Here is a 24,283-nt window from a genome sequence, read left to right on the forward strand (position 1 = left end):
GACAGAAAATATCAATGTTTATTAAGATGTTTCTCTTACACTATAGCATTTGCTAAGCAAGTGTTCACATTAAGAATAATTAATGGCCACATTCAATTAAAAGCCTATCTCATTGCGACATAGCCTTTATACGCATACATCTGTTAGCTGCAGCCAAACCACCAAATTGCAGTTTAGCTTAATAGCCTCTAACTTTCACAGTGTCACTTCATCCATATTTCTGAACAGTTCACTAAGCAAGTGACCATAAACCTGCAAAAATAATGCAATACAACAGCTTCTGGATCCGAACCGCACCTGCTGTTGTACAGATGAAACTTCTCCACGTGAGATCTTACGACATGAAATTCAACTGATCATGTCAGTCTTGAAACTAGTACTAGCATTAACAAACATTGAAAAGTAACTCGAGTCATTCTTACATCCATGGACACATTTAGATTTGTGATAGACAGGAGGATTGATCAAGTACAGCTGTACTCTGCGCTGAAATGGATCTTTAGTTATCCACAAAGCCTTCAGCATTGATAACACCATAAGAAACTTGAGAACCATTAATATGATCTTGCTTAAAAACTACCGTACTGCTAATTTTTCTCTTAACCAAACCTGTTTGTAAAGAGAAATTCTATTTCCAAGAAAATGTGTTTACATTTATCTACCCGTGGAAGATCTAATATTCAATTTACTGTCCCACAGTATTTATTTTTCTACTGCAGCTATCCAAATATCTATGCTTCATTTGGAAGAGAAAAAGGAAAAGGTAAGTCAATTAGTTTCAACAAATGTAGCATTTGTTTTGCCAACCATCATCAGTATTGAAATTCTTTGGGTTAACATCTCAAAAGTATCGTGTTAAAAAGAAGCATGTAAACATCTGCAGTGCAGAAGATAACACGAGGGCTACAAACAACTCTGATCACTCTAAGATACAATGCATTTTTTTAGATCTTCCTTATACTCTATTAGGTACTCCGGGTAAATTTGATTTTTTTCAAAGACAACAAAAATTGAAGGGTTTGCCGTGTTGTCCACACAACTGTCATAAAACTGAAGCCCATCAAAACCCTTTGTTGGGGGGCGAACATAGTATGCCTTGCCTTGAGCATAATCTCCAACCAATACGCGAGCCATGAACATGATGATTGATTTTCCTGTAGACTTGCAGTATGTGTGAGAATAGGAAGCATCTCTAGCAAAGTAACTTCCTAGAAAGCAACAAAGAACGCGTGGTTAAAAGGGATGTCTAAAAAATGACAGTGAAAATTGAGTCTCTCCTCATTTTCCAGGAGGCATTTAACCCAACTTTCAGGTCTCCTCTTACTCAGCCTACATAGTATCACACAACAATTTATCTTTACAAGTGAAACAGCTTCACCGTACAATTTCTATCTGGAATTTACTATGATAGGAATAATGATAATAATTTTTTAGAAAACACACAAAGTGAGAACAACATAAGCATTTGTGTGTTATTCTGAGAGGGAGAGACAAGAAAACGTGAAGAGCTTCCACAACCAAATGCACACTTTCTAGTTCCCTGCCCTTTCCTTGTCAAGTTCAAATCATGACTGTGAGCCTTTAGAAGATTTCATCTGTGACAACAAGGGCTTTTTCAAATCTCTAAATTAATTCCTTCAGCACCCTGGCAAAGGGCATGCTCCTGTACAAAGCAAATTCTTGTCCTCTTCAGAGGGAAGAAAGATTCCAATGTCACCTTTTATTTATCTACTAATTTATTTGAATGTTGAAATTGTAATTGCCCTAGTGTCAGGGGAGTTTAAGGTTTGATAGTTAGAGTCCTCTCCTACATACCCTGCCCATAGAGATTTCCATTGCTCCCACAAATTCTCCAGTCAAAGTTGCGATTGCAGATGTCTTCCAGTAGGCATCCCAAGGTTCCATGGAACAGAAGCTTTTCCTTTACCTCCTTCCCTCCACTTTGCCTCTTCATCTGCTCCTTTTGCCTAAGAGGAAAAAAAAAAAAAAAAAAGCAAAAAAAAAAAAAAGCAGTGGCAGAATGAATCATGGAAGAAAAGGGAGAAAGCGGCAAATAAACAATAATTAAATACACGGGCAGGATGTACATGTAAATACCAGACAGATGAGATTTTCAGTCTGCTTTCTCTTCACTCAGCCTGGGAGTCAGATTACCAGTATGGTAAAAAATTACGAAACAAACAATCTACTGATACTATCCATACAATAAAATCTAGAGAAAAATGGATGAAAGACAGAATTAAGTAAGCACTGACACTACTACAGACCTCAAAGCTTTTGCTCCTCTGCAGGCTCCCACTAGTTATGTTCCAGTGTCTCCTGCCTGTTCCCATACACCCCCAGATTCTCTGCAGAGTGGAGGTCATACTAACCCCTAAGACTCCCTGCTCCAGTAGCAAGTAAAACCTAGATATAGCTTATTTAGTGTTCCCCTGGTAAACAGAAACTGCCATACATGAGGCCAGACATTCTACAAGAGGGCAGGGCTGTGCTGAAATGGGCATTCTGTGCACACCCAGCATTCCCTGTTATCATCTCTTCTGGTGTAACTCTCTGACACCTGGAGCTCCTGCCTCCTCAGAGAAATCAGTTCAGCTGAAAGAAATGAAACAGAAGGAGATGAACTGTCCCTTCTCTGACCACTGAAGAACTTAATAATTTAGAGCCCACAGCAAACGGTGAGCTACGATCAGTACCAAAAGAGGAGTCACAATGGGAGACTTATCTCCCATCACTGTTGCACAGCATCACAACTCTCCGCAGCTTTTTGGAACCTACTAAAGTAGACAACATAGTAATACTCTTCAGGAAGTTATCAGCTAAGAAGTTTACAGCCAGGCAGAGGGGGAGAACAGAGCACCAGACTGATTTGTTTACCGACAACTTTGCAGCTATGCTAAACTCTGTCTGATTAGCACAAACACCTCATTGGAGGAGGGCAAAAAGTACACAGTGAAGTGCCTAAGTTCTGCTGGATGAAATGTTTTATCAAATTATGAGCTGATAACTTCCTGAATTGAGTCACTTCACATGTCTAAGTACAAAGTTCATGAATACCAGTAAGTATTTGTGCTTTTGTTTTAAACTAGACAACTGTCCTACACAACAGCTCAATCTGCTTCAACATTCGATTGAACATGGTCACTGTCCCTGCTGCCAGCACTAACCTGTTAGTATGTATCTTGACATAAGTACTAAGAATTCGATATCACTGATGCACATGTCAGAAAACAAAAAGGAGCTCTGCAAGACAGAGATCATTAACTTAAAGTGTAAGGAATCACTCTCAGTGAATACTTGAGCAGATGTACTAAAACTCTTGAGTAAGCCTTAAAAAATCTGACTGGAATAAAGGGGCTCAAGCACACCCTTACCTTTGCCCACTTTTTTTCCTCACACTGAATCATACAGGATTATTGGGGTTGGCAGGGCCCTGCGTAGGCCACCTTGTCCCACCCCTGCCCAGGCAGAGCCACCCAGAGCAGGGTTCTCAGACCCAAATCCAGGCAGCTTCTGAAGATCCCCAAGGAGACTCTACAACCTCTGGGAAGTCAATGCTCTGTCACCCACACAGCACAGAAGTGTTTCCCAATGTTCAGAGGGAACCACCTGTGTTCCAGTTGGTGCCCATACAGGTGGCAATCTCTTTCCCTTCCTAGGACATAGATTTAGAACATCAGTTCTTGGAAACTCCTTGCCTTTGAGGCTGACGAAACAAATACTAACCACTGAAACACTTTCCAGAGGGATGGATTCTGAATCCTGCGTACTTTAAGGATGGTGTAGTTTCTCATAGTCTTTTCAAACTGCTCCTTTATTTCTTGGTATTCAGAGGATATATTACTGATCTCCACTTCCTATAAAATATAAACCAAAGCAGAAGACACGGGGCTTCAGTTAGCTCATATTCCACAAAGGAGCCTGTCTGCAGCAGATATACATTCAGAACAGCCCTCAAACTATGCTTTTAGAGGTCGATTTAATGCTTTAAATTGTTGCAAATAACAAACAATTAATGTGTAAATCATTATGTCACTCCTGCTCTGCAAGAACACCTCACTGCTCTTCAGAAAGGACACGGAAAGTGAGGAGGTCAATTAAATATTTATCACCTCTAAGTAGGAGCCGACACTTGTCACCATAAATCCCAATGAAAGGGTAATCTCAAAAAGATAACTTAGACTGATAATAAAATTGATTAAAAACAATGATATTGGATAACATTATTACTTGTTAAGCACATAGAATTTTTGAACATCGTAACTCAACTTTTCAAAGATAGAAGGTGAAAACATTTGAATACATGTTTAAGAACAATTAAAAAAGAGCTACAATTCTAAGCATAAGAGAGCAATTAAGAGTCTAATAGGAATGTTACAGTAAACACACTTAAATTCATCTTAATTAATTTTCTAGTTTTGTCTTCTATCTTCTAGAATTGGTACTTATATTGTGTAGACCGGAAATGCTAATGCTGGCAGACTAATGTCATGCAGTTCTATTGCTGCTTTAGTCAACTGAAAATCACCTATAAGACGATGTGTTTTAAGATGGAAAGCTGAGGCATCCTAGGAGGTAACATGAGATTGTTATCTTTCAGTCAAAAGATGCACATTTTATAAGGCTGAGTTTGGAGAGAAGATAAAATACGACTTAAACTGCACAGCTGCATACATATAAAGGAATGTATTCCTAGGCATTGTGTCCAGTTTGAGCATTAAGTACTTACTGAAGAAGAGGCTTATCACAGGAAAGGATTGCAAGGATTAAGAACAAAGTCAGTCGCACAAGGAAGAATTACTTTTCTGAATTTATTAAAAAGTTTTTACAAGGTTAAACAACACGTTGCATGTTTCTCCATACAAGAATATTTTGCAAATCCTGTTTACAATGCAACACAAAATAATCTGGACAAGACAGTATTTATTATCTGCATGCTTTTTTACACAACAGTTCACCACCCCCTGCAAGATGAAAATAATGTCAATATATTTTAGTACTACATCTGATATACATGAGAATTGTTTATGTAGACCATGAAATGCGCTCTAGCTACATAACATCTGCTGAGAAACTGTAAACATCCTTGATAAAAGAGAAGGTCAAAAACATGATACAGGGCTGTAAGACAGATACTTCAATTATTTTATAATAACACAACCTATAAGCAACACAGCCAGTTCTATTTTGCACAGAATCTCCATGGAGATTGCCTTTATTTCCTCAAATATGCTGATGAAGAGTAACACCACCTTGCTACTGCAAGTTAATGCTTCACAGCAGCAGAACTTCTTAAGCTCTTTTCATCTTTAGACCTTAGGAGGAAAATTTAGAGAGGATAAGCATTTGCTAATCCACAATCAAGGAGTGGAATTTCTTAAGCAGAGAAAGAATCACTGCCCTGACAATAATTTATTATTAGCACAAGTTCAGTACAAAAGGACATCAAACCTTGATATCTGGTTAACTTAGGATTCGGAAGCAAAACAGCTTCTATTAGTTACACTGACCCAAGTAGATCTAATGTTTAAAAAGCATACGGACAGGCTTCTTATGACAAATCATCTCCCAATCTCATTACAGCAACAGCAATCTTCAGTCTTGTCAAGATTCAGCAGCTGTATGAATATTAACCTTGACACAAAAGCACACTGTCTTCATCACACACATTTCTCAGTTCTACATTAAAGATACAATTTAAAACCCACAGAGAAGTTCCAAGATAATACCAATTATTATCATTACTATTTTTTGCCTTTAATAGTTTACCAAGTGCCAACCCCACTCCGTCTGTAAAACAAAGACAGGAGACTCGTGCCAATTTTCCAACTGGTGTTTGTTGCTAATGTCTAATAAGCTTCTCATTTACACTACTTTCTATGGAACTACGGCTCCATGTGATTTACAGATTGAGACACTTCAACACTCAAAAAATAAGCAACGTTACCAAAGAAGAGCTGCTCTTTTTTTTTTTTAAAAAAAAGAGAAAAAGAAAAAGAAAACTTCCTCCCTATCTCATAGGTGTTCCTTTTTATAATTGATTACTTTCAGTACAGAGAAGTTAGCTGGGATTAAATGCCAGTGTCTGAAGAGAAGGAAATTCAGCAAGTCATAACTGTCAGATGTTACGATGATCACCGCATGCATGCAGAATCCCAGCCAGTCCCAATATTGCCTACTGCAAAAAAACATGCTTAGGTCCCTGCAGAAATAACTTAATCTAGCCCAGGTTTTTATTTCCAGTACCTAAGGATACTGTGGGGTTGTTTTAGATACAGCATTAACTTTGCCTTTCACGTGAAGAGCACTCAGTTTACAAGGTAAGAGACAGTCTTAAGCTCCAGTTCAGCAAGCAAAATAAACTGTAGGAAGCAAGATGACTTTTTTCCTCCACACATCTCCACCAGTACCACAAAAGGTACCATGGATCTGCATGTCACGTTCCAAAGCCTCGCACATTCACCTTAGTGACTCCAGAAGTTCCTAAATGAATGGAATCAAATAAAATTCACTCCAAACACTTCAGAGTAAATAAGGGAAGCAGTAAGCACACACAGCTCACACACATAAAAGGAACTGAGCTACCTATCTTCTGATCATTCTTTTGAAACATTCAAACTTACATTACTCAGTTAAGCAACTAATAAGCTGTCTCCTTCATTAATTTTGACAGAGCTCAAGGTATCACAGGTCCGAATCTCCAAAAGGTCTGTCTGCCTGGCTCCCACACAAACTCTTACTTGTAAAATCAGCAGGTGTTAAGACACCTGAAATTTTCAGTCTGGAAAAATAAGGTTTGTTTTTTGTTCTTACTAATTGTGAAGAAAAAGAACTATTGAAGAAAGCTTATGTATAGAGCAACTGACTTACATTTTACCTATTAATTCTTCAGAATAATTCAATTTAGACTAATTAGCCATATCCACATTGCTAGAAAATAGTACAACATTGAGTAAGGCATAATCCAACAGAAGAAGGTAGCCAGGGCAAAAATAAACATCCAGGACAAAACTCAGTAACAGAAACCAGCCCAAGGAAGCAAAGAAATATGGTATTTCTGGTTCTCATGCCATTCCAATGCAACAACACTAGGAAAATCAAGTACAAAGAGTAAGAATAACAGTGGATCTCCCCATCAACTGAAAATAGCTAGAAAGAATTCTCAGTCTGGAAATATATTACTTTTGCCCTCCCTTTAGTTGTCAGCATGCCTGTGTCAATACAACTTAATCAGCATCACACAGGATTTTTTATAAGAGTTAACAAGTGAAAGCCTTCATGTGAAAACTCATGCACTGTTCCTTAATCAGGGTAAAACAGCCATATAGATGAACAAACGCAATACTGAAAAGCATTTTTCTAGCATGCTGTAGGATTGCTCTGTGTTGTTCTTCCTAAAGGACAACATCTGAATATCATTACAGTGAGTAGTACAGAGAAACAAAACATTTTTGATCTAGCTGCAACAAACAGGTACAGAGACTTTGGGGTGGCAGATTTGTTGTTATGGTTTTGTTTTCTTTCTTTCTTTCCTTCCTTCTTTCCTTCTTTCTTCCTCCCCTCTTTCCTTCTTTCTTTCCTTCTTTCTTCCTCCCCTCTTTCCTTCTTTCTTCCTCCCCTCTTTCCTTCTTTCTTCCTCCCCTCTTTCCTTCTTTCTTTCCTTCTTTCTTCCTCCCCTCTTTCCTTCTTTCTTTCCTTCTTTCTTCCTCCCTTCCTCCCTTTCTCTCTCTCTCTCTCTCTCTCTTTCTTATGAGATGACTGTCTATGTTTCTAGATAGCACTGGCTGCCACTCTTTCTTCTTGGTTTTACTTGAGGCTGTACTCTTTCATCAAATTTTTCTTGTCTGTGATAGCACTGAGTGACTTGAAACAGCATACAGAGATTTCATTAAGTTCCCAGTCAAAACTCTATCCAGCAACAATCACGGCAGTATTAAATATTGGATTTTTTTCTGCCTACAAAGAAGGAGTTTGATCTCAGCCCAGCTTCCAGTGAAGAAGTTCTACACACTTCTTAGAAGCCGCTTACTTAACTGGTCCATCAGGTTACCAAGGAAAGTCATTAGTACCTTTTTGTCTTGAATTCGGTGATTTTTTTTTGCAAAAAACAAACCAAAACAAAAAACCAAACCAAAACAGATGAAGTTTATGAGAATTTGTCACCTTTTTCTGGACCTCCTAGAAGAGCATTTAGATCCTTAGCACAATCACCCAAAATGCCATTATTATCCTTTTTTAGAATTTACCCGGTTACAATTTTATTCTCCTCCCTTCCTCCTTTTAATCACGATTTCAATCAGAATTAAAAAAAAAAAAAAAGGAGAAAAAGAAAAAGGAAGATACCTTGTATCCTAAGTCAGGCAGTGCAGATTGATCCCAGTGAGGGGGACAAGCTTGATTTGGAATAGAAAAATCCCTCTGACCTCTTGCAAATGGAAAAAAAAACAAAGGAGGTGTTACTAATTCTAGAACTGCTATGAATATTCAAATTGGCAGTATCCCCTTCAGCCAATTAATACATTTAAAAATAAATAGAATAAACCACAAAGTCATTGGGAAACTGCTTCATTCTATATGCTGGGCTATGTATGCTGATATTCAATTGTGAAAGTCCTCTTTCTTTTCAAATTCAAGACATGGCTGGATCTCAGAAATAAGGTGATGCACCAAGTAGACTGTTCACAATATAATCAAGTGGACATGTTTGCTCCTAGTAACAGATGAATTTCCTGCAAGTTTATTACCAACACTTACAGCTATTTTGTCTTATAATTACTTCTAAAACACAAATGAAACAACTACAGAGCATAATTTACCTTTCCTTTATCTTCTGCACTTCTTCATAAGACACAAACTCTGGTCGCCTGCGGACCAGTCTTTTTGCTCTAGTGGAGGTGTTCATCTGAGTCATTTCTAGAGAGGAAAAGAGAAAGGGAAATGAAAAAAAATGTAGTAAGTCCAGCAGATGGGGTCATTAATGACAATCATGAACAAAAAACAGCATATTTATTGTCAATCATATCTCCTGAAGAACAGTTGTACAAAGCCTTCGTAAGCTTCTTATTCTTCCCTGAAACTCTGTTATTTACTCTGTCTTGCTTGCTGCCCCCTAGTGTAACTCATGCTCTTCAAATGTTGCTCCAGCAGCACAGGAAGATGCCTTATTTTTAAGGGAATTACTTTACTTCACTTTAGATTTACCATGAATTCTTTGAAGACTTTGATCATTTAATTTTTGCTCCTGTGTGAGTCTGGATGGCATCACTGAGTAAGCAGGAAGAGTACTTTTGCAAGGAATATATTCACTTCCTCTACTACCACGCTTCCACTAAGTAAATCTGGAAACACTAGTAAAGTAAGTCACATAGCTTTGAAAAGCTTTGAAATAGCTTGCAAGTTAAATCTTTGTAAAGCAGTTTATCTGTAAATAAGAATCTTTAAATTAAGTACCTTTAAAATTGAGTTGGTAGGAATACAAGCCAACTTTGAACTGTACAGAGGTATCTGGATCTGCCAGATACAAATTCTCAAGTATGTCAGAAGACGGCGAATTCACGGTATCCTGCTCCCCCTTTAGGGGGAAAAAAAACAACAGAAAAAAAAAAAAGAGAGAGAGAAAAAAAGAGTAATGATTAAACACAGACAAAATTAGAGCCTAGATAATTAGTTTGGGTAAAGGGAAAGAGGAAGACAAGTGAAAGACAAAACTATTGTCTATTGTGATTACCAAACACATTACCAGACATGAAAATACATAACACTAGACATGCACGTATCCCATTTAAATTTCCATAACAAGTGTAGTTGTTTAATGTACAAGCCAATGTAAAATGTTCCACTTAAGCTGCCTATTGAAACACACGTTACCAGAATTACTATAAACATAATCTTCATATCTTTAATTTAGATATTAGCAGGAAGTTTTTCACTCAGAGGGTGATGAGGCACTGGAACAGGTTGCCCAAGGAGGTTGTGGATGCCCCATCTGTGGAGGCAATCAAGGCCAGGCTGGATGTGGCTCTGGGCAGCGTGGTCTGGTGGTTGGTGACCCTGCACATAGCAGGGGGGTTGAAACTGGATGATCATTGTGGTCCTTTTCAGCCTGGGCTACTCTATGATTCCTCTACCATTCCCATTTTCTCATTCCCTGGATCACTTTTGTGTTCTGCCAAGAAAACTATCTGTGCAGCTGCGTAGGAAACAGAAAAGATGCCTTATTTATTTATTTTCCTGAACGTCCATGACTTGTACCCCCTCCTCCTGACTCCTGTTAATATGGTTAGCATAATCGAGGTCATTTTTGTAAAGTAAGCAGCCATTATCTGTAAGTGAACTCCTCATGTATCAGCTGTCTTCCCTCTAATCACTGGCCTTGAAGGTTTTGGGTGCCAGGCTTAATTCTTTCCTCCCTTCTGGACTTCAGGGTCCTGGGCACCAGATGAACATTTCCCTCCCAACCAGCCTTGAAGGTCCCAGGCACTCAGCCAAATAAGATGCAGTGACTCAAACAACAGCACAGGGAAGCGTAACAGCACGCAGGCACTGTTTATAAAACCAAGCAGCTACAGATCTGCAGCTGCTGCTGGATAGCAAAATGTGTGATCCTTCAGTAGCCTGGGACACCTCTGCCATTGTATGCTTCCTCCAAGGACTCAGGGAATGACTTCTATTCCTTTATATGTATTCCAAGTTTATGATTGCTATACTGCATGCCAAATGTTAAGACTTGACCTGATCTGCAGAAGGCCATGGCTATTAGAACAAACACTAAATATTTATCAGATCTTCTGATTATAAAATTCTGTGCTATACTAATCAGAAGATCTGGTAATACGTTAATTACAAAATTATGTGAAATAATAAAGATTTAATTAAAACTCAAACTTAGCACCCTCACTCTGCCCAAGACCCCTAAAGAACCTGTCTGTCTCCATAACGCTGGGTGGCTATTTTTCACATAGATCACTCCCCCAACAAAGAAGATTTGTCTACCAAAGGATAAAGTTGAAATTTGATCTGAGACAGCAATCCTTGCTTCTCCAAGGAATCAGAGCAATGCTTAGAAGATAGGCAAGGTTACACCCTGAATAATTTAAAAAGCAATGTATTCCGAGCATAACGTGTAAAGCCATGGACAGCTCCAAAAGTGAATCTATCTGATGACACCAACCAGCATGCATCATCAAAAGCAACCAAATCAACACAAGCTGAAATGAAGGAATTTCATTTTCTTGCACTCACCAAGCAGGTCTTTGTCAGGAAAGCAGTTCCAACATCCAGGTACAAGGAGACAGAATATTGAACCTCACCGCAAGGATAAATGGTATGATCCCTCCACTACGCCTCGGATTTAATTTTATCACATCTGTTATGAATAGCTCTGGCTTCAATGCCTTACTTGACAATATAATTAAAGCACAAGTATTTACTTAATTAACCTTGTCTGAGTCAAGGGAAGAGAAGAGGCTCCACACATTTCTTCAGGAGTGATTCAAAACACATGATGAAGAACACATGTACAGGATGCAGACTCACCTGTGTTCCATATTCAGTCCACAGGCCTTGGTCATTCTCCCAATACCAAATCCACTTTGTAGTCAGTACAAATGTGGGATGTACAACAGATGATGGCGTAGAGAGGCGCCGAAGCAAAGAAGAGGCGCAGGTCATTGTCTGGAAATTTATACTTTTACTTGCTATACTGTAAGAACAAATTCAGAAGTTTATTACAGTTATCAGTATAGATTTTATCCTCTAATCCTCATTTTAAATAGGTGCAATTTTCTTTAGTATAATCTTACTGTATAAACTTAATGAGGTCTAAAATAGGAATATTTTCCACAGCACACGTGGCAGCTTGGAAAATTGCTTCCAATATTCAGAAGCAAACTATGGCCCATGAGGGACTGACTATCTTCTCTAGCACATGCCAAATGACTGACTTTACAGACATGCTACAAGCAAAGCAAAGCAAAAGATATTTGTACAGTAAATAAATGCACACTGCAATTTATCTCAGTAGAAAAATAAAAATGGGTAAGTACTTGACAGTCTGACACAAACATCTGCAGTTATCAGCTCTGTTCTTTAGTCCGTGGTAACGGAGGACACAATCACGGCTGTGAACTCTGCGTATCATCTTCATTCCTGGAGCTACATGGAGTTTTATTTCTCACAGGCTTGAAAAATTAACTCTTCCTCCTCAGGCAGGAAGGCTTTGATAGCGGCCTCATCTGGGAAATCTTGTGATCTGCACTATGCAGCAGCAAATCAAAATATCCGCTGCCTTAAGAGGCAAGAGCCAAAATAACAATGTCAAGGCCAAGCTTGCGGCCCCCTGCCAATCCAGTCGACTTACAATGTGGCTTTCAGACAGGAGTTAAATGGACAATGAATGACCCTAGCAAGTTTTCTAGGCACATTCTAGATACTAGCTGCCTTAGGAAAGGGACAGCCTTTCTCTGTAGAAAGATTAGTTCCAAACTGCTGTTTAGAGACCTAACTACTAATTATTTAAAATAAATTAAAATAGTCTAAACCATGAATTCCATCCTCCTCTTTCTTATAACCCTGCTGAGAGTTTAAAATGCAAGATACTGGCACGTTCTTCTTTAGAAGATAGAATGGGTGATATTTCCTTGCACCTTTACTTTTAAAAAGAAAAAAAGCTCTCATTTTGTACATCCTGACAGATTATGAGAAGCTCACAAATTAGAATTTACAGAAGTAAGAGATCTCTAAGAAGAAATCAGAGGCTCAAACAGCACTTTAAGGAAGCAGTCTGCCATCAGTATACCTGATGTTTTTTGGGTCACAATAGGCCTTTTCAATTTCCTCCATCATGGAAAGGTCATTCCAGGTGATTCCATTATACACTTGCCATCGATATGGCAAATGGTAATGAACTGATGTGCATTTCTCTGTAACAAGATCAGACAACAGTTAAGAGCTCTGCAATCACAGAGAGCAGGACGAGAAAAAAAAACACTTTTTTTTTACACTCTTTGGTATGAGCAATAAAGACAGATCACTGTAACTAGAAATGTGCTGGAACAATAAAGGTTTTGTGTTTCTCTGGTCTTATCTAGGAAAGCAACATAAGCACTCATACTGTCAAGCATATTTTAAAAAACAGTTCACAGCCTTCTCTTTGCTGCAACATTGCCTTGGCAGCTGGGAAAGCAGTGTCACAGACAGCAAGTTTGTGTTTATACATCACATTATCATGTTTCTCAGCTGTAAAAAGTCGAGTCTACAGGTAACACAAACATTAGCACTCCAATACAGTTGGTTCTCATTCCACTAGCTCCTTAGAGATGATGGACTGGTTAACAAAATGGATTGTGAAAGGCCTGAGCGTTTTCTTCAGGTCCACCTCAAGCATAAGGCAGCATAATGGACTGCAATACTCTGAAGAACATCCTGCAAGAAAGACTCTAATTTAAACCCTGAACAGGCAGCTCTATGCCCTGCCTTCAAGACTTCTAGGCACTGTTGGAATTCATAAAATCATAGAATGGCCTGGGCTGAAAAGGACCACAATGATCATCCAGTTTCAACCCCCCTGCTATGTGCAGGGTCACCAGCCACCAGACCAGGCTGCCCAGAGCCACATCCAGCCTGGCCTTAAATGCCTCCAAGGATGGGGCATCCACAGCCTCCTTGGGCAACCTGTTCCAGTGCCTCATCACCATACTCTGGGTGAAAAACCTCCTCCTAATATCTAAACGAAATCTCCAGTCTTAGTTTAACACTATTCCCCTTTGTCCTACCACTGTCAACCCATGTAAATTGCTGCTTTGCTTCTCAGAAAATGGGAATGCAATAACTTCAGTTGCCCTGCATGCAAGATCTGCAGCAGCACCGCACATACCTTTACACAGAATGAGAAAGACTTCTATTTTTCCTTAAGTCATCTATGCTTTCAATACATTTAGGTCTGCACATTTTAGTGCTTAACACCCCTGCATAAGCACATGCCTCCCTTCCCCCCAGACCTCCCTGTCATGGCAGCTGCTGTTTACTCCACATCTGAGTGTGGACCAAGGCTCTTATTCACAGCTTTTGAGCCAAACATGGCATGGCCAAACACACTAACTCCCCAAGCTATTTGAGTTTAGCTATTTGGTGGTCACAGTAGAGTTGCTTTGAGCCTGGTGCACTGTTCACAGTATGAAAGTCTAAAAGTTCATAAACTTGAAAGCCAAGTCTCATCCTAAAGAAGCAGAGAGAACCTGAGACATATGACATGAGACTGGAGCAGCTGCTACACAGGACCAAATTTCATCATTCTTTTACCTTCACGTTTCTGACCACAGTATATATCCAACTAATCACAGTTATGAAGAAGTCAGTGTAATTCACTCCTTTCTTCCTTTTTTTGATTTTTCTGTTGATAGGGATGATTATATCCTTTCTTGAGAACATTATGCTTAAATTAACTTAAAAACTTGTAGACATAACTACACTTGGTCTATATCGGCCAGATTTCACTTTTTATGGTTCATAAAATACCCATAAAATGTACCATTTATTTTTGAAGTGCTGCCTTTCTTCCAAGCAATAGTGGAGAAAAGGCATTATAAAAGCTCTACGGTGGGAAAGAGTATTTTACTCCCCTGATTCAGAAAAGGATCTTCTGAAGGGAGAACTACATAATTCCAAGAAATCAAATGCACTACAAAAATGCTAAACACATCTGAGGCCAAACAATTATCAAGCAACTTACTATCCACTTCCTAAGTGAAAAGCGAACATATTCTGACCAAGACCAAGCGGTCATAAAGGGAGTAGAACTTCAGAAATTGACTGGACAAGCTGACCACAAGAAAAATCTACTGACACCTCTTCAAACCAAGGAAACCTAAGTCATCCGAGGGTTAAGAGACTGTTCTGGGGCAGTCTCTGAGTAGAAATGCTTATATTTTCCGTAGACCCCTTTTATTGGCCACAGCCACAGACAGAGGGTGGATGAAAACAATCTTTAGCTTAGCTGTGCTTTCTTAACACTCTGTAACATCACATTTTAAAGTACTTAATGCAGAAGGAATGGTCCTATTATCAGATGTACATAGGATCCAACAGGAACAAAGGAGAGGAGAGAGGGTTTATGTGTATCCACCTGACTTAACTTTGATAACATTTTCAGTTTTCACAGGATTTGCTAGTGACTTACAAAGCAAACAAATGAGAAGACACAATCACCACTGCCAGTCCTGAGATGCTGACACTCACAGGCCACCACTACTCTGAGACATCGAGTGGGCAGCACCTCTGCAGATAATGCACTCCAAAGATACTTCAAATAAGGCTTACCATTATGTTTGCAGTACTTCCAGACATAGAACAAGCATATCTCATCACACTTATCTTCTTTTTTGTCCTTCAAAGCGCTGGCAGATGAATCATCTTTTTTATCTACAACCAGAACCACATCAGTCCTTTCACCCTTCTGAAAATACAGCTCCAAAAGAAAGGTATTGCGTTTACCATTTCATTTCATCCCATGATTAGCGAGAAGTTGACTGTAGTAGCCAAGTTAAGCACTTTCAGGATATGACTATCTCCGTAATTAAGAGTTAGTACTTTGAAGCCAACTCTCTTCTGTCCAGAAGGGCAGGAGATTTAAGAGTTCCTATTCATATGCTAGAATGTATATCCACGTAACTGACAAAACTACATCCATTCTCTGGGAACAGAAGGCAAGAAAATTTTTCACACACCTACAGTAATATGTCCTTCCTAGGAAGGAAGCAATGAGTCCAGAACAGTATCAGAGATGAGCCTCAGACAGCTCCCCAGACTGAACACACACATACTATGCTGTTCAGTGCTTGGGCAGAAATCTCAGTATTCCCTTGAAGGCTAATACTCTGACTTTCAATCTATGGTAGGGTAAAGACATAAGCTCCTTTCCCATCACCAGAGCAACAGTAGGACTGTAAATGAAATCAAATCCCAATGAGAACCACTGATTTAAAGACTGGAGGGTCAGAAACCATACCTTCGACTTTACTTCTGGTGCCTGTTGGCAAGTGAAGCTTGCTCAGACGAGTTTCGTTGCTGCTGAGATCTGCATGAGAAGGCTGAATGAATAGCACTGCTGGACCAGAACATTAGCTAGCCTGCAACACCTCAATTTGTGTGCAGACAATTATGCGCATCATTTTACAGGGCACTCTACTGCTGACAGATCAGCAGTAACAGTTACAAATTCCAGCTAGTCATAATCATAAACTACCACCCAGTAGCAATGTTGCATGCAATAGGAATGCAGCTCTCCCTCCCACATGACTTAGCCGAGACACCATTCAACAGCAAAAGGAAAAAAAAAATATATGCATCTGTTGCAAGAGGGAAAAATAGGAAAGATGATTCTGTGTGTGTGGAAGAAGTTGTACTTATTTAGTTACCTTCTGAAAGTTGCACATGCACCGTGGAGCCCTTAGCTATTTCCAAAGATGATTTCTGTTCTTCACTGCTTTTATTTGTTAGAGTTTCCTCTGAAGTCATCCTTGGTTTGTAGCAAGTACGATGGAAATTGGCTGGGAGTTAAGGAAAAAAAAAAAAGGCTTCTTTCTACTTCTGTCAAACTCAAAACTCAACTTAAACTTACTTTTTCTTACAACTTACGTCTTTCCTTCTTGCAGGGACCCGCATGTTTATGATCAAGTATACTCTGGATGTTTGAAGCCATCTTTTCATCAACACCTCCATTTTTCAACACTCTCAGTGTGCAGGAATCCAAAAGGTTATGGGACCTCTTGCATGGAAAAAATTTACATCCACCATGGAGAAAATGTCGGCAAATATGAAGACTGTTGCAGCTGTCTGGCTGGCTGCAGGTATTAACCCTGTTGTTGTACAATTTGCAGGCCTAGAAGCAAGTGGGATAAATAGAAAATAAAACAGAAAAAATGTATTAGAATCCTTTTTTTTTTTTTTTTAATTTGTTCTCCACAGGCACTTAGCCTCCACAGCAGAAAAACCAAGACTAAAAAATATGCATTCTCTGTGACTACAGTAATCTGACCACGTTTCCTGCAGAAAGAGAAGGCATGAGAGTGAACTCATACACGGTTTTGCCCGAGAAAAAAAAAGGTGACGAGCCAATCCAACAAGCACTAATTTTTGGCACTCCTAAGCAAGACAGTTACATAATAGCTTACCAGTTTAGTTACTCCATTTAAAAACAAATAAATAAAGAACAAGCTTTGCCATACAAATATGTATACAGGGTCAAATGAGATGGTATTTCACTGAGCTAAAACTGCCTTTCTGTAAAGACTGTACTTCTAAAAAAGGATTAGAAGTACACTTTGAGATTAGAGATTTATATATTTAAGCTTAGTTGTGTCACAAAACATTACTGGGGTGCTACGATGCATGCTGGGTGTAGGTGTGGAGGTGCTGGCAGCAAGGGGGGCCACAGGAGAGAGCTCTCTGGGAAGAAGCCAGGGGCTGTCTGCTGCCAGACACAGATGGTTTCAATGGACTCACCCCAGGACACAGCTGAAGCCAAGCTAGTGACAACTCTGGGAAAACGTATTCAACAAGTGGCAGAATGCAACACTGCTGAGAAACAATCCCTGAGACACTACTGTCAAGAGAAGATGGAGCCACAGCAGGCCAGAGCAGAGATTCCCCTGCATCCTGAAGAGATCACATTGAATCAGTGGAAAGTGTAAAGAAGGAGTGGCAGAGAAGGACTGTTATGGCCTTACCCCACAACCCTCATCCCCATGTGCTGCTTGGGACAGAGGTTCAAAGAGACAGGGAGACTGGAAATGAAGGAGTTGGATCTGGGCCAAAGGGTAGGGAGTATGTTGTTCTAAAAGAACAGTTTTGTCTTCATCAGCATCAAGTAGCAACATGTTAGATTAATACTCCCCAAGGTAAGTTTGACGTGCCCATGACAGTAACTTGTAAGAGATCTCTCTGTATTTGTCTTGATCTATGAGCTTTTAAACTTTTCCATGTTATTTTTCTCATCTTCTTGAGCAGAACAAGAGAGAGGCTGGCAGGACACCTGGCCAAGACCAATACACTACACAATATTAAAAATGCTTGTATGCTGTTGCTGGCAATGCTGTTCTTATGTCCAGGTTTGTAACAGACAAATACTAATTGATCTTGCTTAACATATTCAATTTACAAGTTCCACAGGCCTCTGGAGAACTACAGCTACAGCTGTCTTCCCCAATAAAAGCACACAACTGGCAGTGCAGAAACGACACAGAAGTGGGGAAAGAGACATAAACTCTCATATTGTTTCATTCTGGAAATGAAATCCTATATTGATGTATATCTGTTAATATGATATATATCTGTTAAATGCTTTAAAGTTTCATTTAATTGCTGTAAGGTCTAATAAAGATAAAATTGCATAGGGTGTTCACAGAATCCCAGCATGGCTGAGGTTGAAAGAAACTCTGGGTCCATCTGGCCCAACCTCTGCTCAAGCAGAGCTACCCAGAGGAGGGCCTCACACATTCATGTGCAGACAGCTTCTGAAGATCCCCAAGGAGGAGACTCCACAGCACGGAAATGCTTTCTGGTATTCAGAGAAAGCCTCTTGTGCTCCAGTTTGTGTCTACTGCCTCTGGTCCTGGCAATGAACACCCCTGAAAAGGTGTTTCCATTCTACGTGCACCTTCCTTTCAGGTGTTTGTAAGCAATGATGAGATCTCCCTGGGTCTCCTCTTCTACAGGTGATCAGGTCCAGCTCTCTTGGCCTCTGCTCATAGGAGAGATGCTCAAGTCCCCTCACCAGTTTTATGATTCTTTGTTGAACTTCCTCCAGTACCTCCATCTCTCTCCTGTTCAGGGAAAACGAAGTCTGAACCTGTTTTTACCTTACATATCCACCACTGCAGTGGACCACAGTGGAAGACGCTGTAAAGAGGAGACAGTGACTTCACACAAACCTATGCAATGTTTACCTGTGGGTACTGGCTGTAGAGGCACATCTGTTATGGTTAAGCAACAGTCATTCAGCAGGAGCGCAAGCTATGACAGTGGACTGCCTTTAACAATACAGCTTGTACACACAGTTTCTAAGAGCATGCTCCATGGAGACAGATAACAGCAAAATGCTTGTTTAGTGAACCTTGGTGTATCATGGCAGTCAGGGGAAGTCCCTGATGACTGGAAAAAGGCAATGTCACAGACATGTTAAGAGGGGTAGAATGGACAACCGAGGGAACTACAGACCTGTCAGCCTCACCTCTGTTCCATGACCTTCCCCTGCACATCCTCCTGGAAGCTGTGCTAGAGCACACAGAAGACAGGGAAGCGACAGAAGACAAGCAGAATGACATCACCAAGAGAAAGTCCTGCGGCCTAGTATTTTGGAAAAATGCTATGAGGATGTAAAGAACAGCAAAAGTGTTGAACCTCACTGCGAATGGGGTTCTGCAAAGCATACCACAGCACCCCTAAAGAGGTCTGTCTGATGCTGTACTTAAGTGGGTTCTCACAACAACAGAAGGGACACATAAGATTTGTTTTTCTTACAACCACCATAATAAACTCCAAAACCAGATGAAAGTATTGCCTTAACTACACTGGGAATGCATTATTTAGCTGCAGCAGGAAAGCAAACTACCCCCTGCATTTGCCAAGAAAAACAAGAGACTGAGAGCGGGTGATGGAAAATATTAGAAAATCCTGATTCTGGACTACATTCTACTTCAGACCACAGAAGAAAAAAATATTCCTTTTACTCGAGTATTTTTGTTTATCAGCATACACAGACCCAGTCAGCATTTCTAAACAAGAACAGCAAAGTAGGCTTTTACACCCTCACTCCAGCTTTATAAATGGCCTGCAACAGGATTTTCCACTTCCTGCACTATTTCACTTCATAACAGAAGTTACAGTGCTCTGTTGGAGGGGCCAGTTAATGATATTCACAAGCAGTGAGATCTGAACAGATAGTTTATGAGTAGTAACAGCTATCACTGACTGGTACTATTTGCTCATTTATTACTACCTGGGAATAACTAAACAAGAGACACGTAAGTTTTAGACACAGCTGAGATAGATTAAAATTATTACTCATCCTTGCTAGTCACCATAGCTTAAAACACCACAAAAAAATGCTCTGTTCACTTGATGTCCAGCACTATCACAGCAGAAAGAAAGAAAAGAATAGAACTGTTAGGCTAACAGATCTGTGGAGACCGTAACTTCCCAAAAGACTAGAGCTACAGGCAGAGCTCTGCTCATCTGTTAACCAGGAACAGCTGTAGGCAAAATAAGATGCACTTGACTTTGAAATAGTACCTTGACAGCACTGCCATCAAGGAGACTGGATTGTTCAGCCAAACTTAACAAAATCAATTAATTGCATAAAAACCAAATAAAGCTCTGTAGGAAAGTTATGTACAAAAGCCTCGGTGCACTTTGGAAGGGGCGGATTTTACACAAAACTGGCTACTGTCAGTCGGTCATTTTCTCATGAATTTTTCTCATGCTTCTGAGCATCAAAGCACGTACGTTGGACACAGAACAGGGCACCTACTTCTCAGCCTCCATTATCTCTTGGCTAAGAGCCAACAATTTGTTTTGCTGGCTATTTTTCGTAGGACCTTTTATACCTTCTAAGCATCTATGCTGATTGTGAACTTTGACCTCCATCTTCCTTACCTCACCATCTGCAAACCTCTGGTGAAGCTGCTTACATTTTTTGTTTGCTTGTTTTGAGTAATTCTCTGGCTGTGCTGCTGGGCTAAGAGGAACAAGAATAACACACAGAAGAGGCTGGAACTTTGCTGTCAACTTCCTGTTCTTTTCTGCTGACAAGTAACATATGACACGTCCTTATCTAAGAGTAGCCCTTCTGCATGCTCCTTGATATTTAATATTATTATTATTTCTGACATGTTTTTTTGTTTGTTTTTGTTTTACATTTATAGTTATTAGTATATAGCGCTTTTACAAGTCTTACGCTATATTATTTCTTCTGATGTTTTCACACACATCCACTCCCATTTATAGTCAATTCAAGCTCATCTTAATATTTCCAATTAACTTAAAAGTTTGAAATTAATACCAGTTCCCTGTCTTCTTTCTTGCTCTTTCCCATTCCATATAAACAAAAGCTTAAGAAATCAGTACAACTCACATCAGGAAGTAGGAAAGGGTCATTTTGGAGAAGCAGGATTCGCAGCTCACTCTCATTTAGGCCAGACAGCTCATGAGTCTTCAGAACTTTTTTGTTCTCGGCACTGGTGATATCATGAGAGTACTTACAAACTCTGCAAGAAAACGGACAGCAACAACAGACATTTACTCCTTCAGTCAAGATGATTTAAAGAGCCTCAGATAACGTGGAACTTCAGAAAAAAACAAGGAGAGAAAGGCACTTTGGCAAAAGTGCCTGTGAAAGTCTCTGAACAAGCAGATCATCTCTGTCACTAAATTAGCTAGATTATGAAACAAGCAGCATAATCACTGTGAAATACAGTTGTGTTATTATATATATATTTTAAACATGAATGTAGCTAGACTATTTATCAGAAAGCACTGACTCAAAACCACATCTGTACGTGGCAGGCCAAGTCAGACAACCTGAACAGCTGGAGATAATGCTAATTTTAGAGGATAAGTATCAACAATGGTAGAAGTAGCAATGGCCTCAATTTTTCTCATGCAAGAGGTTGTTGTCCTAGGTGTGGAATGTAAAGAACGGTACAACAGTTTGAGAGCCCCAAACAAAGAGATAACGAAGCTGAACACACCACAATGATATCTTTACTGACTGGGAAGTTAAAAAATAAAAAGAATTTTTAAAGGGATCCACAGAAGTTAATGAACTCCAAGTTTTGGCCAAAGGCAAGTAAACAGCACTAATAAAAATGTTGGTGCCACTTACTAATCCACGACAAACCTGTTAAGGGAGTATGAATGACAGAGAGAGGGAGATGATCATTCTTTGCATCTCTTTGAAAATATATTTCATTAATAGGAGGAGAAACATGGCCTATATATATATAAATGTGGTAAAAGAGTTTCCCGACTTCTTGCTGTTCTAAAGCATCATTTAGTATAGCATTACCACTAGGTATACTCAATAAAAGTACCTGCTACTCTATCAGTCTCACATCTCTGCTCTGTTTATCCTGTTAGCCCCTGGTTAACTACTGAAACTTCTAATAACATTTTACTTCACACTGTGTTTGATGCCATCCATCTGCAAGAGACTTCTATGCAGATATTTCACCACCACTCCCATGTGTCATATGCACTGCTTTGTAAAAAAAATAAATACAAGGTTTGAGGGGCAGAAATATACTATTTTTGGTCTGGATAAGTGGTTTTCTAAGGAAACTGGATTCTGCAGCCACTTGATTAATGGCTATGAAGGTAATGGAACTGCAGATTGCCAAAGGTGAGAGCCACCCACAGCTTTCCTTCACAGTTAGCATCAGATTCCACCAACGGTCACATGGTGATCTGTGTCACCTAAATACATATTTCTAAGTCAAAGGTTGAAACAGTCTAAAAATACAATGATGAATAATCAACTGTGTTAAGTAATACATTTGGAAAAAAAAAAAAAAAGAGTTGAAAGGTACTGGACAGATACAAGTTAAAAACAGGTTCAATTTGACTAAAACTCCTGATATCTCTGAACAGGAAGACTCCAGTGTAGGCAAATTTCTCTCCCACAAAAGATGATGCAAGATCTAGAAGCAAACCTTGGTTCTTTCCTATTAATTAAAAACTATCCTGTTTTGATCTATTGTGGTCCACTCTTTTTGTCCTCTTGTTTTAACCAATCTCCCTTCTTTCCATAAATACAACCTGTAAGGCATTTGATTCTGTTTATCTGTTACTAATACACAGAAGCGGTGTTACACACACAGCACTACTGAGAGGGCAGAACAGCTCATCGTTCCAGCATTACAAAGGAAATCATTGCACTTTTTAGTTCACCCAGCAGCAAGCCGACGTACATTTATTCAGAAGAGAATTTTATCATAGAATCATAGAACAGCCTGGGTTGTAAAGGACCATAATGATCGTCTAGTTTCAGCCCCCCTGCCAGTGGTTTCCAATCACTAGACCAGGCTACCCCGAGACACATCCAGCCTGGAATCTACTGTTTTGCTTGTGCCACTTGGAGGCACACAAGATCCTTCCCCTCCAGCTTCTTCAGGTCTGAGTACGTAAGAACTATATGGCGGGGCAGACCATGAAGAGGCCTGGTGCAGCACCTGGCAGCGGAGTGAGATGCCGGACACAGGGGGGCGCGGCAGGAAAGTCTGTAGGAGATCGTTGTTGCTGTAGATTCTTGTCAAAACGCTTTTGATTTGCATTCCTGCATTTGTGCTTTTTATTTATTTATTTATGTTCCCTCGACTTTAATTTCTTTCTGTAATAGGAGCCACCTTCAGTTAGCCTGGAAAATAAACGTTCCCAGACAGGCCGTGCGGGCCGATCCTTCCTTCAATAAGACAGAACACAGAAGCGCGGTGCCAGTGGAAACTAAGTAAGAGGTACCGTCACCTCCCTGCCCTCCCCCGCCGCCCGCCGTCGGCTCACCTGTGTCGCAGCCCGCACCTGCCCATGAGGTGCAGCTTGCAGAGGTGCAGGCGCTCGCAGCCGTCGCACTGCTTGCGCATACAGACCCGCACGGTGGTCAGAGCCAGCACCTCCGGCGCTACCCCGTCGCCCGTCAGCTGCAGGAATCGCTCGGGACCCGCAGCCTGCAGCGTCTCCCGTAGCTGCCGCGCCGAGAGGCCGACGTGCTGCTGGAGTTCCTCGAGCCCCAGCCGCCCGCCCCAGGCGCACAGGGTCTTGGTGAGGAAGCTGCACACCACCGGGTCGCACATGGCCGCCACTCCGCCTCAGCCTGCCTCGACGCGGCAGGACAGAACAGGACGCAGCCGGAATCGAAACTGAAGGCGCGGGGCGGAGCGGTCGAGGGGCGCGGATCCGCCTCCAGAGTGCTTTCGTGTTTCTGTTTGTTAACGGCAAAACAAACATCTTCGAGTGCTCACGTAATGCCAGCGACCGTGTGAAGAAGGCGCGGCTAATTCACTTCCTCCCGGCTGGCAGTTAGGTACGCGTTAATAGCAGCGCTCACCGTTGTGTCCCAGGAGGGGGTGTGAAAATGAGAAACAGTTCTGCTGACGCTGGCACAGGGCTGGGGGAGGAGTAGGGTTTGGGAGCTAAAGGAGGGGAGATGTAGATTAGATGTCAGGGAGGGTAGTGAGGCGCTGGCATGGGCTGCCCAGAGAGATTGTGGATACCTCATCCCTGGAAGCATTGTAGG

General features: G+C 40.5%; 1 protein-coding gene across 3 annotated transcripts; it reads right to left on the reverse strand.

The window, feature by feature from the left end:
* On the reverse strand, window positions 1-23,959 carry LOC140247143 (protein mono-ADP-ribosyltransferase PARP12-like). 3 transcript variants are annotated; one of them, XM_072326524.1, is made up of 14 exons: window positions 23,551-23,959; window positions 21,128-21,260; window positions 16,633-16,876; window positions 16,413-16,544; window positions 16,004-16,072; window positions 15,316-15,417; window positions 12,797-12,920; window positions 11,536-11,701; window positions 9,451-9,571; window positions 8,817-8,913; window positions 8,344-8,425; window positions 3,727-3,857; window positions 1,816-1,967; window positions 1-1,208 (listed from the first exon to the last, which is right to left on the reverse strand). In XM_072326524.1, the coding sequence occupies exons 1-14, from the start codon at window positions 23,838-23,840 to the stop codon at window positions 925-927; spliced, it is 2,127 nt and encodes a 708-aa protein (XP_072182625.1). In that variant the 5' UTR covers window positions 23,841-23,959; the 3' UTR covers window positions 1-924. The 3 variants fall into 3 exon arrangements, with proteins under 3 accessions (XP_072182625.1, XP_072182627.1, XP_072182626.1); XM_072326526.1 differs by lacking the exons at window positions 1-1,208; window positions 1,816-1,967; window positions 3,727-3,857 and adding an exon at window positions 4,806-5,315; XM_072326525.1 differs by lacking the exons at window positions 1-1,208; window positions 1,816-1,967; window positions 3,727-3,857 and adding an exon at window positions 4,806-6,483.
* Between the last annotated feature and the right edge of the window lie 324 nt (window positions 23,960-24,283).

The sequence above is a fragment of the Excalfactoria chinensis genome, chromosome 1, assembly GCF_039878825.1.
Source record: "Excalfactoria chinensis isolate bCotChi1 chromosome 1, bCotChi1.hap2, whole genome shotgun sequence".
In the NCBI taxonomy this organism is placed as follows: Eukaryota; Metazoa; Chordata; class Aves; order Galliformes; family Phasianidae; genus Excalfactoria; species Excalfactoria chinensis.